The 19,198-nt window shown below is 36.6% G+C and overlaps 1 protein-coding gene across 3 annotated transcripts in view; it reads right to left on the reverse strand.

The window, feature by feature from the left end:
- LOC123529247 (bromodomain adjacent to zinc finger domain protein 1A-like) overlaps window positions 1-19,198 on the reverse strand; it is a 54,695-nt gene that overhangs the window by 8,347 nt on the left and 27,150 nt on the right. For 2 of the 3 annotated variants that reach the window (XM_053518292.1, XM_045309486.2), the window contains exons 15-23: window positions 13,741-13,851; window positions 10,657-10,708; window positions 8,554-9,636; window positions 8,122-8,234; window positions 7,236-7,366; window positions 6,862-6,951; window positions 6,190-6,452; window positions 1,346-1,494; window positions 56-285 (exon numbers count right to left, since the gene is read on the reverse strand). In XM_053518292.1, coding sequence (XP_053374267.1) covers window positions 56-285; window positions 1,346-1,494; window positions 6,190-6,452; window positions 6,862-6,951; window positions 7,236-7,366; window positions 8,122-8,234; window positions 8,554-9,636; window positions 10,657-10,708; window positions 13,741-13,851 — 2,222 coding nt within the window. The remainder of the gene's footprint in view (window positions 1-55; window positions 286-1,345; window positions 1,495-6,189; window positions 6,453-6,861; window positions 6,952-7,235; window positions 7,367-8,121; window positions 8,235-8,553; window positions 9,637-10,656; window positions 10,709-13,740; window positions 13,852-19,198) is intronic. The other variant, XM_045309495.2, reaches the window with a different exon arrangement.

A 19,198-nucleotide genomic window follows, 5' to 3' on the forward strand; every position in this document is an offset into this window, starting at 1 on the left:
GCTAGATCAATTGATAACATTAATCACAGAATGGTTTACTGCTAAAAATTCTCACCTTTCCCAAGGTTCATCTTGATTTTTCCAGCCTTGGTGTCTGTACCAGCACAGATCTGGCACAACCATTTACCCTTGGGAATTTTCTTGAGTTGAGGTTTAGCACAGTTGAGATGGTATGAGAGAGGGCAGTTGTCACAGCAGATAAGCTTGCCAGATTTACTACACACAGCACACATAGTGTCATTCTCCTCGTCAGAACTCGCTTCATCTTCTGCCTCCTCATCATCACTGTAACGTCATAAAGATTGGAAATGAGAAAAGCTGTTATGTCTAACACCACACAAACACTTTATCTTCAATAAAATGAGCACCATGATAGCCCTAGACTGCTCATCAGAGTTTCACACAAGTTTCATTGGGGCTATTGTTTTTAACGAATCAACGTGATTTGATTACTTCAGTAAAAGGTTACCCAAAGAAATTATTTTGAACCACTTTAGACGTGATATTTTCAAAATGTCACATATATATACAGACAAGCTTAGCACATGGCGTCCATTATTTTTGTAATCTTGGCAGACATCCTTGATACAAGTTTACTCAAGGCATATTTCTGCAAACTTATTAATACACTGAAATCTACATCGCATTTTTCAATCATATAGAGGCTCCTAAATGACATCAAGCCAAGCATTTTAAGAAAAAGGCTGATCATGGAGTGCTTCTGGTCAGTCCAAATTAATGAAGTTTGATGTAACTCCGAACAGTAGTTTCAGCAATGTTTTAAGAGGAATATCAATGCCAACAGACGACAGACACAGGGTGACTGCAAAGTCTAATTTAAGCCAAATGCTCACATAAGCTGAAAACTTGTTCAAAACAATCTTCAACCAATTTTTTAACTATTTTATATTGTACATCTGCAAATCAACGGATAATGGGACTTTTAAAAGTTATACTTAAGTCACAAAATCCGACAGTGAAATACAAAAATATTCAGCTAATTGTCTTTACATACTAGTCAAACTTTAAAATAGATGAAATACCAGATTATCCAAGTAGAAATGGTATCAAAGAATTAATTTAGAAAGATATGAAAAGAAAATACTGTGAAATCATTGAATTTCATGGACATGAAATTTCGTGGTTTTGGTCAAAACAGTAATTTCATGAGGATACGAATTCGTGGATTACAACTTTTGAACATAAAGTGAATGGGAATTTTATTATTTCGTTGGGATTAAATTTCGTGGATTGGCTCAACCGCGAAATCTACGAAAATTAGTCCCCCACGTATATTAATGATTTCACAGTACCCAGACATATTGCAAGCAGAAAATGCTCAAACCTTTCTTCATCCTCAGACTCCTCCTCCTCCTCTTCACCACTTGATACTTCCTCCCTCTCACTGAATGTTCGCCGCCTTCCCTTCCTTGGACTTCGTTTTACATCCTTCGGGCGACAATCTGGACAGAACCACTCTCCTTGAGGTACATGCTGAAAAGTTACCAAGAAGGTTTTCACTATTCATTTGTCTGGTTTTAAATGTGTCAACATAAAATGAGCCATTTCTGGCATCATTCTGATATTAATAATTATAATATACATACTGATGAAATATCAAGAAATATTGATGAAATAAAATGCATTTTTCATATTTCTAAATGTAAACAAAGGCATTTTCAACCATTTTCATATATAATAAACAGAAAATTCCAGTTTTTGTCATGATTATGGTCTTTATTCTCATCTCATGGCCTGAAAAACAAGAGCACAGCAATGCAGAGCATGGTATGACCTTTGACCTCTTGTGACCTTGAGGCAACCCATCCGAAACATGCGCTCTGCACATCGTCTCGATGTGGTGAACATTTGTGCCAAGTCACTTTAAAATCCTTCAAGCAGTTCAAGAGTTACAGAGTAGACATGAAACAAAGTCATATGACATGCGCGCTGCATGTCGTCTCGATGTGGTGAACATTTGTGCCAAGTTACTTTAAAATCCTTCAAGCAGTTCTAGAGTTACAGAGCGGACATGAAACAAAGTCATATGACATGCGCTCTGCACATCGCCTCGATGTGGTGAACATTTGTGTCAATTTATTTATTTATTTTGTTGGGTTTAACACAATTATTGGTCATATGGCAACTTTCCAGCTTTGATGGTGGAGGAAGACCCCAGGTGCCCCTCCGTGCATTATTTCATCACGAGCAGGCACCTGGGTAGAACCACCTACCTTCCGTAAGCCAGCTGGATGGCTTCCTCATATGAAGACTTAAACGCCTCGAGTGAGGCTCGAACCCACATCGCTGAGGGGTAAGTGATTTGAAGTCAGCGACCTTAACCACTCGGCCACGGAGGCCCCACATTTTTGTCAAGTTTTTTCTAAATCCTTCAAGGGGTGAAACGAGAGGGGTGATACAAATACAGATTTTTTTTACATGGAAATGTTGCTTTAATTATTGATAGCTAAAATGTCCTGCAAGCTTTAAAACAATCCATTTACAAATAAAGTCAAAATTGAATTTTTCAAATTTAACTGCAAAAATTTAAAATGGAAAATATCCTATCAAAATCTTCAGACAACAAATTCAAAACTTTCAAGAATATTCTGAAATTTTTAAATGTTTCTATTACCATCTTAGACTTCTTTAGAATAAGTTATACAAGAGGACCATGATGGTCCTGAATCGCTCACCTCTTCCCACATGACCCAGTTTTGATTATGACGTCGTTTTTTCTATTATTTGACATAGTGACCTAGTTTTTGAGCTCATGTGACCCAGTTTTGAACTTGACCTAGATATTATCAAGATAAAAATTCTGACCAATTTTCATGAAGATCCACTGAAAAATATGGCCTCTAGGTTTTTCTATTATTTGACCTATTGACCTAGTTTTCGAAGGTACGTGACCCTGTTTTGAATTTTACCTAGATATCATCAAGGTGAACATTCTCACTAATTTTCATGAAGACCTCATGAAAAATATGGCCTCTAGAGAGGTCACAAGGTTTTTCTATTTTTATACCTACTGGCCTAGTTTTTGACCGCACATGACCCAGTTTCGAAATGACCTAGGTATCATCAAGGTGAACATTCAAATCAATTTTCATGAAGATCCATTGAAAAATATGGCCTCTAGAGAGGTCAAAAGATTTTAGACCTACTGACCTAGTTTTTGACCGCAGTTGACTCAGTTTCAGACTTGACCTAGATATCATCAAGATGAACAATCAGACCAACTTTCATACAGATCCCATGAAAAGTATGGCCTCTAGAGAGGTCACAAGGTTTTCTATTATTTGACCTACTGACCTAGTTTTTTACGGCATGTGACCCAGTTTCAAACTTGACCTATTTATCATCAAGGTGAACATCCTGTCCAATTTTTATGGAGATCCATTCACAAGTATGGCCTCTAGAGAGGTCACAAGGTTTTTCTATTTTTAGACCTACTGACCTAGTTTTTGACCGCACATGACCCTGTTTCAAACTTGATCTAGATATCATCAAGATGAACATTCGGACCAATTTTCATACAGATCCAATGAAAAATATGGCCTTTAGAGAGGTCACAAGGTTTTTCTATTATTTGACCTACTGACCTAGTTTTTGATGGCACGTGACCCACTTACTAACTTGACCTAGATATCATCAAGGTAAACGTTCTGACCAATTTTCATGAAGATGTCATGAAATATATGGCCTCTAGAGAGGTCACAAGGTTTTTCTATTTTTAGACCTACTGACCTAGTTTTTGACAGCATGTGACCCACTTTCGAACTTGATCTAGATATCATTAAGATGAACATTCAGACCAACTTTCATACAGATCCCATGAAAAATATGGCCTTTAGAGAAGTCACAAGGTTTTTCTATTATTTGACCTACTGACCTAGTTTTTGACGGCACGTGACCCACTTTCGAACTTGACCTAGATATCATCAAGGTGAACGTTCTGACCAATTTTCATGAAGATGTCGTGAAATATATGGCCTCTAGAGAGGTCACAAGGTTTTTCTATTTTTAGACCTATTGACCTAGTTTTTGACAGCATGTGACCCAGTTTCGAACTTGACCTAGATATCATCAAGATGAACATTCTGACCAACTTTCATAAAGATCCCATGAAAAATGTGACCTCTAGAGTGGTCACAAGGTTTTTCTATTTTTAGACCTACTGACCTAGTTTTTGACCACACGTGACCCAGTTTCGAACTTGACCTAGATATCATCAAGATGTACATTCTGACCAATTTTCATTAAGATCCCATGAAAAATGTGACCTCTAGAGTGGTCACAAGGTTTTTCTATTTTTAGACCTACTGACCTAGTTTTTGACCACACGTGACCCAGTTTCGAACTTGACCTAGATATCATCAAGATGAACATTCTGACCAACTTTCATAAAGATCCCATGAAAAATGTGACCTCTAGAGTGGTCACAAGGTTTTTCTATTTTTAGACCTACTGACCTAGTTTTTGACCACACGTGACCCAGTTTTGAACTTGACCTAGATATCATCAAGATGAACATTCTGACCAACTTTCATTAAGTTCCCATGAAAAATGTGACCTCTAGAGTGGTCACAATGTTTTTCTATTTTTAGACCTACTGACTTAGTTTTTGACCGCACGTGACCCAGTTTCGAACCTGACCTAGATATCATCAAGATGAACATTCTGACCAATTTTCATAAAGATCCCATGAAAAATGTGACCTCTAGAGTGGTCACAAGCAAAAGTTTACGGACGGACAACGGACACTGCGCGATCACAAAAGCTCACCTTGTCACTTTGTGACAGGTGAGCTAAAAACAGGTGGTATTGTCTTACTAAGCTTTTCAAAACTGGTAAAAAGTTTGGGAAGTTTCATGTAGCTGCAAATCGAGATAACGTGATCTAAAAATAGTTTACCTGTAACGCCCAAAGTACAATGACAGCGACTGAAAGTAATGTGCGCAGAGTCTAGATCCAGTTACATATGTCTGTGTTAAATCTGTTTTACGGCTAGAAATGTGTTACTGTCGCTCAAAATATAATCATTACTGCATCTTGACTTAACATACCGTGGGAAAATGGAGTAATACAAAAACTTGCATGGGGCGACAGGTCAATCTTTGATTCAGTTAAGAAATATAAACACAATAAACTTGTGTGCAGTGTTATAATGCTTTATATAATACTTCACTGAAATGTATAAGATATATTTAAAGTTAGGAGAAACATATAAAATTTCTTAAACACTATAAAAAACTGCCCAATTTCAAAATTTGTAATTACCCCTTTTACCCATTGGTGTCGTCCGTATACAAATAAAGCATCGGACTCGACCATGTTTGAAAGGGGTTGTTTTTCATTGTGTTTATTACAAAAATTGTAATTAATGGAGAGCAAGACATCATTTTAAAAGAAACATTTGTTTTCATGTACATGTTCAGAATATTACCGTTGTTCATCATTGTTGAATTTATTTGAAGTTGTTCTTTTCAATTAAAGTGTAAATGCTTAACACCCCCTCAAAATCTTGTATTTACCCCCATTTTCCCACGGTATTTTCAAGGAGCTGACAATCAAATTTAATAACATTACAGAGTAAATAGACCTATGCTGATTCATGTGACTAGTCTGGCGCTTGTGCGGGACAACGTAATATTCTAATCGACCTTTTGACGGCTCCGGAAAAAACAAATACACTGAGCAAACTTTCTCAAAACATTGTTTTTTCTCGTATATTCGGAGGGTTTTCAAACTTAGAGGTTCTGTGATGAACACCTGTGCAGGGCAGACCCATTTAACATACTGTGACATTTTATAGATGTCTTCCCCCTTGCGCAAAAGGCGAAAACATCAGTATTTCAAAGATTAGTTGGGCTACTGTGTGTATTTGATTCCTGCGTTACGATTACACGATAGGCGTGGTGAAGTGTCAAAATGTCATATTATCTATTTATGGATCAGAGTTTTGACTGCGGTGGAAACTTCCAAACTCTAACCAATTTCGCAAAGCGTAGTAAAGAGAAATCAAAGAAAAACCTTGTTACTGAAAAGGTAAATCAAACTGCAGCAGCTTTACTCCCACACATAATGATATAAAAGATCGGTCTGACAAAATGCTCTCCTGTGGAGCATAAAGGGAGTAGGAGATATTGTGATAAATTCAAAATTTTAGGTAAAGTATTATTTCACCTTGAGTGGTGGTTTCAGACAGTACATGTGATGTCCTCTGTCACACTGGTCACACAGGAGAATCTTCTCTGGGTCACATTTCCTACGGCAGATCCTGCAGCGAGTATGAAGGATTGACTTTGACCAGGTCACTGACTTCTCCAAGGTGGACAGGTGCAAGAACACCTGGGCTAGACTTGTACTGAGTAGGCAGGAATCTTCCCAACGTTCCATCAGGGATTTCTTCGGTGTTTTATGAATTACCACAACATCGTCATCATCTTCTGAAGGAAACATGTAAGTGTAACTACTGCAACTGAAGAACTACCTTCAATAAAACATTTCTATGTGGATTTTCAAGACACAATGATAGCACAGGTGATACTGTCACATCAAAGCTTAAGTCACTGATCACTGAGTGGAACAATTTGGCAAGACACTAGGTCACTGGTGGTGGAGCCATTCCATCTATTATTTCAGACATCTGCTAGCACCCGGGAAAATTCAATTGTTATATTTAAAATATGTAAAATAGTGGCATAGAAGGTAAAGTTTTTGTCCTTTTTATCAGTAGATCTACAATTCCTCCAATGGCATCAGCAATTGTTTTTCCTTCAAAACATAACTAAGAGTGATGAAACAATCTTCCAGCTTTCTTCACTACAAAGTTTTGAACTTTACACAGTAACTTACCATCACTGTCATCCTCCTCTCTTTTCTTTTTCCTCTGTTCATCTTTCTTCTCAGCCTTCTGTTTGGCCAGTTTGGTCTTCTCATCATCACCTGTTCAAAAATGCAAATTACTGAAACTGTTTTCCTCTCCAATGTCCCTCAAGCAAACTAAACAGATTGTATATAATACAGGCCCAGGGCTACAAGAACAGGAAAGAACAGTTTGTGAATATTTCCTGTAGTCCTGAAGGAATCTAATAGCTTATCATTAAAGCAGTCAATGACATTCAACTAAGATTCTAAAACAACGTATTTATATCCTGTCATCTAATAACTAACTACCAATACAAATCAAAAGCAAAATTTCTAACTTTAAATCGGTATAATATACTAACCCAGTGGTGGCTGCATATATTTAGGTTCAATTCCTCTTGCAATCTGTACTAGAGACTTTGCCATATCTTTGGCTACGGCCATGGTAAAATTTTCCTCCTCTGTGGACACATCCATTTCTTCTCCATCGATACTAAATAAAACAGAGACACGTCATTCAGGGAATAGAATATTTCATCAGGATTGCATCAATTTATTATAATCATCATTGTAAGTTTGAATGTAAATCCTTTAAAATTGATGGGTTTGTACTGAAATTTTTTATCCCGAAGTTTTGAAAAAAGATCCATTTTCCAATAGAAATATAACCCATTATCACCTATAAAAAGTGCCAAAAACAGATACAACACAGAAAGATAGACTTTTTTCCCTTCTTTTTACACCTAAAATTTCAAAATACAACATATATTTCTTATATTTTTTTCTACAGAAGCAATAAATATAAGCCACAGACACCAGATGTAATATTTTCAGTAGCTTGCCTATATTTTGCCAACATGGTGAACATACGTTTCTATTTAGGCATAATTTTGATAAGAATTCTCTGATATTTGTAATTCATAATCTTGCTCATCCAAAGGTATTTCTGTACAAGTGAAATTATCATTATGACAACCAGTGAAAATAATACGATAATACTGATAAAGGTTTGAAACAGTAAAACTTTTCAACAAACCACTGAAAAACATGATATAAAAGTACAGATATTTAAATCCTATCACTAGATCTGAATCCTTTCTAGATTTTACCATACCTATTGATTTAAAACAAAGAAAATCTTATTTTTGCTTTAAAATGTGTATGATATAACACTGAACAATGTTTTTGTTTATTCTCAAATAAGGTTGAGAATTTAATATCGTCCTTATTAAGGGCACTTCTACATACTTGGAATTCTCTTCTTTGCTATCCTTTACTTCCTTCTTAAACAGGATATCATCTGTGCATGGTTCATAGCCTCCGTTCTCTATCGCATCTCTCCAGCTAACCCTGTCGGATACCTAGAAACAGAACTTTCATTGTGTAGAAAATCTTCATGTATAAATTGCATTCTTATGTCCACATTTATCTGAGAATTATTTAAATGCATCTATTAATTGGGCACAATGGTGTTTACAAATTGCTATAAAGTACATACCAAAAATATTCTAGAGATCGAAGAAACTTAGAAAACTTAAGAAAATGTCACTAATGTATTATGCATTTATCTGTCAATTTTTTCCCCTCCACATCAGATTATTTAGAAACCTGTTTAATCTGACAGTATGTTATGTGTAACTGCATGGACAGAAAAAAAGCCAATATAAGTATAAGACTCACCCTGAGGTGACCTAGAGATCCAACATGTATTCTCTCCTCTAGGTCAAGAATCATCTCCCGCAAGTTGAGTTCAAGACCCTCGTGTGCAGAATCATTATGCATCATTCCCGTCACATTTCTGCGACCTCTCTTCCACTCCTTTGTCATCAGCTTAGAACTGCCATTTTCATCTGCAGAATCATTTTCATCTTCCTCCGGTATATGTAAAAGATCTGCTGGCACTTTCGTTATTGTATCCAAGATTTTACTTTTATGTTCTAAAATTGCATTTTTAAGAGCCCGTTCACGAAAACCTCTTCCATTTAGGGAAGCTATCAATGCTTCAAGGTCTTCCTCGCTTCTGTAGAATGCCCATTTACATTTATGTTTAGCTATTTCATTAATCTGTTTCACTGCTGGGGTTTCAATAACAGGCGTTGGTTCTACTTTTTGTTCAAGTTCTAACATGGGAGGTTTTGAGTCTTCATCATCACTTATAACTATTGCACCACCGTTCTCTTTCGAAACTGTATTTTCAGATTTGTTTTCACCAACAGCATTTGTATTCACTAGACTTGTGTTAGCAGACTGAACCCTGAGACTAGAATTACCATCTGTGAGAGCACTATTGTTTAGAGATGCATTCATTGAGTCATTTTCTTTATCACTGCCATCTTTGTTTTCCTGATTTAACCCTGGAGCAGAGGATTCTGCCACCACTGGCTGTTGAGAAGTTTCTGAAGGTTTTGTCTGGTTGAGCTTTGGTGGAGCTGTGAAAGGATCATTCAAATCAAAAGTACTTCCTAGTGGATTTTGTTGACATGCATGTAACAATTCAGGTAACACATGCTGCTCATCATCTTCTATAAATATACCTGGTATAGATTTGAACATCCAATACCGCCGGTACATTCTATCACGTCCAATTGGATATATGGCATTACCATGTTGTAGATCTAGTATACTGTCAACAAAATCTCTTTCCTTTGCTGTGTATTCAGCTTTCTTGTCTGCCTCTTCATCATCTTCCTCTGTTCTCATCTTATCTCTCTCCTCCTGGGATGGCATCAAGGCTTCCAACTCCGACAGTTCTTGTTCTGCTACCTGCAGCACAATAATAACCCTCTCATAAGACAACAAAAGCTAAATATACACTGGTACACATATTACACTTTCAATTAAAAAAATTGTTTTTAATGGTATATATAGGAATTTATATCAATCTGTTACAATATTAAGGACATAACATAAGGATATTATGAAGGAATTATGATAGATATGACTAACACGCTTTTTGTATCTGTATCAAGCTTTGTCATTTTTTTCTGAAATTTCATGACAATGAAGTCACACAGGGCTCCAGATAATTTTTCATGCAATTAGTTTTTCACTTCTTGATTTTTTTCGCAATTAGTTTTTTCACTACCAAATTTTAATTTCAATTAGTTGTTTTTTAAATTTTCAATTAGTTTTTCATTGCAAAAAGTTTAACCTTTTAGTTTTTTGTCAGAGGAAGCGTGTTTATCATTCATTTAATAACGCTCGTTTTACCAATAGGCCGTTTTCCATGACTGAAGTAATTTTTTCGTTACATTTAGTCCACTATGTTTCACTGGCTTTTCCGAACAGAATCAATGACATTTTTTACGATCTCTGACATAATTCCATGTACGATTTCTTCATATATTTTTTTTTTTGTTCTTGTCACAAAATTAATCATAAAAGGAAATGCGCTGTCAGTTTGTAATTTTTTCTCATCCTCGCTTTCTTACTACCATGCCAGATTGGCAATTTCTTAGAAGGGGAGATCATTCTAGCATGCTAATAAACGGCACGGTTTGGATTTTATCGCTGACTTGCAAACTTGTAATTTAACACCCTGACAAAATATATCTGTGTAAACATAATGATAGGAAGATGTTTTCTTGGCGTTTTCGGCGATTTCAAGGGTTTTTGAAACGACTGAAATTGAAAATCAATTAGTTTTTGAACGACAGGTTTTGGAATTTAATTCTTTTTTGATGAAAAATCAAGTTTTCATGTCAAGTTTCTACGTTTCACTTCATGCAAGGTATCCTTCAGAGTACAACAGGATGTGATCAAGAAATAATAAAACTACTGTACCTCAATGTCTTTAGCAAGGTCAATCACATCTTGTCCTGGTTCTGAGCCACTTCTATAAAAGTGATAAAGTATAGGCACTGAACTACAGGTCAACACATTTACAATATCAGCTTACTTGTAATATACTATAACATGGTCATAAATATATTTTGCTACAAGCAAAAATGTTATATCTTCAATATAAAACAATGAGTGATATTTCACTTTATCATCGAATTGTTAAATGTATCTGTTTCAATAAATAAGCTTACATAAATCTGTCGCAGTGACACAAATGTAAGTCACAATAAACTAGAGCTGCTTTTGAGAAAAGTGCATGTCTCCCAAAACTGCCTAATCATTTAGATTGGCATTTCTCCTCCATTGTGTATCTAAGTCAACCATGCACCAAAACCTGTATCACTTGCATCAGTATTTTCGATAATTCGAGGGCTATAATTCCAAAGTGCCTAGGCTGATTTGGCTAGCTACTAACTTGGCCGAGGACTTATTGTCAAATACATTTTGTTAAAGTTTGGTAAAGATTGCATGAGAACTGTTTGACTTAGAGCGAGGACAAGATTTGTGACAGACTGACAGACGACACACACAGACAGGAGTAAATCAATATGTCTCCCACCACAGTGGTGTGGGAGACAATAAGCTCACATAAACCTAGCACAGTGAAACAAATGATATGAAGACAACTACATCCTAACCGTTTTTGCTGTGAAAACAAATTATACAAGAGCTCGTCGAACACGAAATGCCCCCCTTGATGCATTCAGTAATTGTACAAGGAACAGAAAATATATGCTCATTGTAAAACAAAAGTTCTACCATTCTGGTTTAATCTGACCTTAACCTTTAACCTATTAACCTAACGAGATTACAGAGTGATCTTGGCGCCATCCACTGAGCCATTTTTGAATGTTCCAAATTTCAAGACTAGCTCAAGGTCAAAATCAAGGTCGAATTTCATTTCGGTACAAAACAATGTGTATGTGGACCAAATTTGAAAGCTGTGGCTTGATAAATGTGAAAGTAGGTCAATAGATCAATTTCAAGGTCAAAATTCATTTCGGTAGACAGAACTATGCATGTGCTTCAAATTTGGAGGCCGTAGTATGAGAAATGTGAAAGTAGGTAATAGGTAAAAATCAATGTCAAATTTCAATTCAGAACACAAAAATGAATATGCATGCGGTCCAATTTGAAGCCTGTAGCTTCAGAAATGTGAAAGTAGGTCACTAGGTCAATCTCAAGATCAAAGTTATTTAGGTACACAAAACTATGCATGTGGTTCAAATTTGAAGGCTGTAGCTTGAGAAATGGGAAAGAAGGTCACTAGGTCAAAATCAAGGTCAAATTTTATATCGGAACGCAAAACTATGCTTGTTCAAATTTGAAGGCTGTAGCTCGAGAAATATGAAAGTAGGTCACCAAGTCAGAATCAAGGTCAAATTTTATTTTGGAACAAAAAACTATGCATGTGGTCCAAATTTGAAGCCTGTACCTTCAAAAATGTGAAAGTAGGTCACTAGGTCAATAGCAAGGTCAAACTTTTTTCCGGTACACAAACCTATGCATTTGGTCCAAATTTGAATGCTGTAGCTACAGAAATGTGAAAGTAGGTCACTAGGTAAAGATCAAGGTCAATTCATGTCAAGGTTCATCTTGCCACTCAAATTTGAATGATACAAGTTTTTCCCTATACAAGTCTATATGAACCATGTGACCCCTGGGGCGGGGCCATATTTGACCCTAGGGGGATAATTTGAACAAACTTGGTAGAGAACCACTAGATGATACAATACAAAATATCAAAGCCCTAGTCTTTGTGGTTTTCGACAAGAAGATTTTTAAAGTTTTTCCCTATATAAGTCTATGTAAACCATGTGACCCCCAGGGTGGAGCCATATTTGACCCTAGGGGAATGATTTGAACAATTTTAGTAGAGGACCATTAGATGATTTCATATATAAAATATCAAAGCCCTAGGCCCTGTGGTTTTGGACAGGAGGTTTTTCAAAGTTCTTTCCTATTAAGTCTATACAAACCATGTGACCCCCGGGGTGGGGCCATATTTGACCCCACGGATATAATCTGAACAATCTTGGTAGAAGACCACTTATATCAAAGCCCTAGGCCCTATGGTTTTGGACAAGAAGATCAGAAACCGTTTAACTGTTCCTGGCCAATGTGACCTTGACCTTTGACGTAATGACCTCAAATTAAATAGGGGTCATCTACTGGTCATGGCCAACCTAACTATCAATTTTCCTGATACTAGGCCCACAGGTTCTTGAGTTATTGCCCGGAAACCATTTTACTGTTCCTGGTCACTGTGACCTTGACCTTTGACATACTGACCTCAAAATCAATAGGGATCATCTGCTGGTCATGATCAGTCTCCCTATAAACTTTTGCGATAATTTTAACAATTTTGGTAGAGGATCACTAGATGATGCTACATACCAGATATCAAAGCCCTAGGCCCTGTGGTTTTGGATAAGAAGATTTTTAAAGTTTTTCCTTCCGGTTGCCATGGCAACCAGAGTTCTCCATGGAATTAAATTCTTTGAACAATTTTGAAAGGGGGCCACCCAAGGATCATTCCTGTGAAGTTTGGTGTAATTCTGCCCAGTGGTTTTCAAGAAGATTTCTTTTAGACATTGTTGACGCACGACGGACATCAAGCGGTCACAACAGCTCACCTTGTCACTTCGTGACAGGTGAGCTAATAATATAAGTTCCTACAAATATTTTTTGTAATTTGAAGGACTTAGTAATCTTTTTCAAGGCCTTATTTCATGTTTTGCTATCTCTGAAAATCTTAGGGTTTATCTCACGGACATGCCTTCAATTTGAACAAGACGCATGCACAGGTGTGAGAATTATTATTACTGCATTGACCAGTCACCTAAATAATTAGTCAATAATTCAGCTAACTTTACAATAATGAAGTTTATTTGAGAAGTAAGAAAATGTGTTTTGCTCTGCAGCCACCAATACCATCTGATGCTGCTTCAATAAACAAGATAAGCCGTTTTACTACTTTACATGTAACAAAGTTCTGTCTCTGTAAATACTATAATAACTTACTTAACTGCTTCCTCTCGTCTCACCATTTCTTCCCTTTTCTTGAATTTCACTATTCTTCTCTTTTCCATTAGATCACGTTCACGTTGCCTTTCTTCCAGTCTGGCCTTGTACCTGAATTTTTTTTTGCATGTCTCAAAAAAAACCATTAAGAATCCTTCTAACTGACCTGTCATTTCTTTACTACAAAGTGAATTCTTTTAGCTGACACACCATAAACAAATTCAAGCATATTTTTTCATGAAAAAATACAGCAAGTCCAGAGAAATTACTGGCAACCAGATAATTACCTTAAATATTAATACAAGAGGGCCAAGATGACCCTAAGTCGCTCACCTAAGAAACACTCCATAACAGTGTAAAACATGTTTGACCTAGTGATTTCATGGAAACAAATATCTGACCAATTTTCCTTAAGATTGGACCAAAAAATTGGTCTCTTGCGATAAAACAAGCATTTTCTTAGATATGACCTAGTTTTTGACCCTAGATGACCCATGTTCAAACTTGACCTAAATTTTATCAAGGCAATCATTCTGACCAAAATTCATGAAGATCAACTGAAAAATACAGCCTCTATCACATACAGAAGTTTTTTCTTTGATTTGACCAAGTGACCTAGTTTTTGACCTCAGATGACCCATATTCAAATTCGACCTAGATTTCATTAAGGCAATCAACCTGACCAAATTTCATAAATATCAACTGAAAAAACAGTCTCTATTGCATACACAAGATTTTTCTTTAATTTGACCTAGTGACTTAGTTTTTGACCTCAGATAACCCATATTCAAAACCGACCTAGTTTTCATCAAGGCAATCACTCTGACCAAATTTCATGAAGATCAATTGAAAAATACATCCTCTATTGCATACACAATGATTTTCTTCCATTTGACCTAGTGACCTAGTTTTTGACCCCAGATGACCCATTTTCGAAATCAGCCTAGATTTTATCAAGGTAATCATTCTGGCTAAATTTCATGCAGATCAGTTGAAAAATACAGCCTCTATTGCATACACAAGGTTTTTCTTTGATTTGACCTAGTGACCTAGTTTTTGACCCCAGATGACCTATTTTCGAACTTGGTCTAAATTTCATCAAGGCAATCATTCTGACCAAAATTCATGAAGATCAATTGAAAAATACAGCCTCTATCGCATACACAAGGTTTTTACGTGATATGACCTAGTGACCTAGTTTTTGACCCCAGATGACCCATTTTCGAACTCGGCCTAGATTTCATCAAGGTAATCATTCTGACCAAAATTCATGAAGATCAATTGAAAAATACCGCCTCTATCGCATACACAAGGTTTTTCTTTGATTTGACCTAGTGACCTAGTTTTTAACCCGAGATGACCCATTTTAGAACTCGGCCTAGATTTCATCAAGGCAATCATTTTGACCAAAATTCATGAAGATCAATTGAAAAATACAGCCTCTATCGCATACACAAGGTTTTTCTTTGATTTGACCTAGTGACCTAGTTTTTGACCCCAGATGACCCATTTTCGAACTCGGCCTAGATTTCATCAAGGTTATCATTCTGACCAATATTCATGAAGAAGAATTGAAAAATACAGCCTCTATCGCATACACAAGGTTTTTCTTTGATTTGACCTAGTGACCTAGTTTTTGACCCGAGATGACCCATTTTCGAACTTGGCTTAGATTTCATCAAGGTTATCATTCTGACCAATATTCATGAAGATTAATTGAAAAATACCACCTCTATCGCATACACAAGGTTTTTCTTTGATTTGACCTAGTGACCTAGTTTTTGACCCGAGATGACCCATTTTAGAACTCGGCCTAGATTTCATCAAAGTTATCATTCTGACCAATATTCATGAAGATAAAATGAACAAGAGGGCCAAGATGGCCCTAGGTCGCTCACCTAAGAAACACACCATAACAGTGTAAAACATGTTTGACCTAGTGATTTCATGGAAACAAATATTCTGAGCAATTTTCATTAAGATTGGACCAAAAAATTGGTCTCTTGCGATAAAACAAGCATTTTCTTAGATATGACCTAGTTTTTGACCCTAGATGACCCATGTTCAAATTCGACCTAGATTTTATCAAGGCAATCATTCAGACCAAAATTCATGAAGATCAATTGAAAAATACAGCCTCTATCACATACACAAGTTTTTTCTTTGATTTGACCAAGTGACCTAGTTTTTGACCTCAGATGACCCATATTCAAATTCGACCTAGATTTCATTAAGGCTATCATCCTGACCAAATTTCATAAAAATCAATTGAAAAAAACAGTCTCTATCGCATACACAAGATTTTTCTTTAATTTGACCTAGTGACCTAGTTTTTGACCTCAGATAACCCATATTTAAACTCGACCTAGATTTCACCAAGGCAATCACTCTGACCAAATTTCATGAAGATCAATTGAAAAATACATCCTCTATTGCATACACAATGTTTTTCTTCGATTTGACCTAGTGACCTAGTTTTTGACCCCAGATGACCCATTTTCGAACTCGGCCTAGATTTTATCAAGGTAATCATTCTGGCTAAATTTCATGAAGATCAGTTGAAAAATACAGCCTCTATTGCATACACAAGGTTTTTCTTTGATTTGACCTAGTGACCTAGTTTTTGACCCGAGATGACCCATTTTCGAACTTGGTCTAAATTTCATCAAGGTAATCATTCTGACCAAAATTCATGAAGATCAATTGAAAAATACAGCCTCTATCGCATACACAAGGTTTTTCCTTGATTTGACCTAGTGACCTAGTTTTTGACCCCAGATGACCCATTTTCGAACTCGGCCTAGATTTCATCAAGGTAATCATTCTGACCAATATTCATGAAGATCAATTGAAAAATACCGCCTCTATCGCATACACAAGGTTTTTCTTTGATTTGACCTAGTGACCTAGTTTTTGACCCGAGATGTCCCATTTTCGAACTCGGCCTAGATTTCATCAAGGTTATCATTCTGACCAATATTCATGAAGAATAATTGAAAAATACAGCCTCTATCGCATACACAAGGTTTTTCTTTGATTTGACCTAGTGACCTAGTTTTTGACCTGAGATGACCCATTTTCGAACTCGGCCTAGATTTCATCAAGGCAATCATTCTGACCAAAATTCATGAAGATCAATTGAAAAATACAGCCTCTATCGCATACACAAGGTTTTTCTTTGATTTGACCTAGTGACCTAGTTTTTGACCCGAGATGACCCATTTTCGAACTCGGCCTAGATTTCATCAAGGTTATCATTCTGACCAATATTCATGAAGATTAATTGAAAAATACAGCCTCTATCGCATACACAAGGTTTTTCTTTGATTTGACCTAGTGACCTAGTTTTTGACCCGAGATGACCCATTTTCGAACTCGGCCTAGATTTCATCAAGATTATCATTCTAACCAATACTCATAAAGATTAATTGAAAAATACAGCCTCTATCGCATACACAAGGTTTTTCTTTGATTTGACCTAGTGACCTAGTTTTTGACCCGAGATGACCCATTTTCGAACTCGGCCTAGATTTCATCAAGGTTATCATTCTGACCAAAACTCATGAAGATTAATTGAAAAATACAGCCTCTATCGCATACACAAGCTAAATGACGACAGACGACAGACGACGGACGACGGACGCCGGACATTGAGCGATCAGAAAAACTCACCTGAGCATTGCTCAGGTGAGCTAAAAATACAGCCTCTATCGCATACACAAAGTTTTTCTTTGATTTGACCTAGTGACCTAGTTTTTGACCCGAGATGACCCATTTTCGAACTTGGCCTAGATTTCATCAAGGTTATCATTCTGACCAATATATATGAAGATTAATTGAAAAATACAGCCTCTATCGCATACACAAGCTAAATGTTGACAGACGACGGACGACAGACGCCAGACGACGGACATCGAGTGATCAGAAAAACTCACCTGAGCATTGCTCAGGTGAGCTAAAAATCGGATCTCTTCATCCAGACTTTCATTCTATGCAACAAGTTTTGTCAAGTTTAAAGTTGCAGTTATATCTATCATCAGGAGCTTATCTCCTATAATGATGATAGAAGACCCACTAAGTGCAGATACAGGCTTTACCTACAGTTTCAAGCTCTGTAAGAACCATTTTCAGTGCACCAGTAGGACTGTTTTTGTATGTAAGAACTCAACTCTGTCCAGGCCAGGGCTTCGGAAATTTGCCGGTTTGTCGGTTTTGGACCAATTTTTGACTTTTCAGACCGATTCGTGAAGTGAAAAAACGAAAAAAATCGGTCCCATTAAAATGGAGAAAAGTATAAATTTCGGTCTGATATCTCAATACACGATCACCTGCCAAGCAGGAAATACTTGGTCGCACCTTCAGATAATCAATAAACGTGTCAATCGGTCTGATTGTCACTTTGATAATCGGTCCGTAATTAGCACGTGACGCAATCAGCGATCGCGCGGCACATCCTTTAATGTTTGCAGACAGCCGACTGCAATGTATTAAACATTTTTGACTGGTTTCCAAATGTTTCTGACTGGATCCAAATCATTTCGACGGGGATCCACTTCTTTTATTTAGAATCCGATGGATGGTTTATTTCAAAAGGTTATGTTCGATCACGGGTAAAAAATAAATGGTCACTGCATTTAATCATGTACTCTTTGATTTAAAGAGACATAACACGGAAAAAAAATAAAAATGTTTTTTTTTTTATAATTACTTGATTTGAAAAAATTACATGATTCATTTGTTGGGGCTCCAGCTGAAACAAGTGCAGAAAATCGTCATTGAAACCAGACTGTACAAAAAAGAAAAAAAGTGGACTGACAAACATGAATGATAAAGAAAACCGGAGTGGCGCATTTATCAAATTGGTCTTTTAAAAACGTTTCAAAATGAAATTTTGTTTACATCAGAAGAGACATATAACTTTATAAAATGTAGTTGCTTATTGAAGTACAACGTAAGTGAAATGAAATATCTGTGGCCAACCCGCGTGACCTTTTGGTACTATAAATGCGGGAAATTCGATCTCAGCATTCACATAACGTACACATTCGGTCCGCGGCAGAATATTCTTAAAATACTGAGGCTGTTTAGCAGAGAATATGTGTCGTGTAATTCACTTTGACGCATTGTATTTTATAGAATTCCGTCAAAGAATGAGGAAACATCACAAAGTATCTGCCGTGTATACGGTACCGAAGTCACGTGCGTTGGCTTTTACACTAGTTACGTACACTGTGTCAATGCCGGCAATTTTATCCTTGCAGGAAAAACATAGAAATTTAAACAAAGTAACGATCACACATAACGCTGAATAACTGTCTTAATTGTATGGTAACTCCCGGTGACCGGTAACTCAGTTTTAATGCATGACATGCTTATTTCTTTACTCTATCACGTTTTACAAAATACGTAATTTTGGGAATGCGGTGGGTGGGGTAGCGCCGATGTCACGATTTTCGTT

The sequence above is a fragment of the Mercenaria mercenaria genome, chromosome 1 (genome assembly GCF_021730395.1).
Source record: "Mercenaria mercenaria strain notata chromosome 1, MADL_Memer_1, whole genome shotgun sequence".
NCBI lineage: Eukaryota > Metazoa > Mollusca > Bivalvia > Venerida > Veneridae > Mercenaria > Mercenaria mercenaria.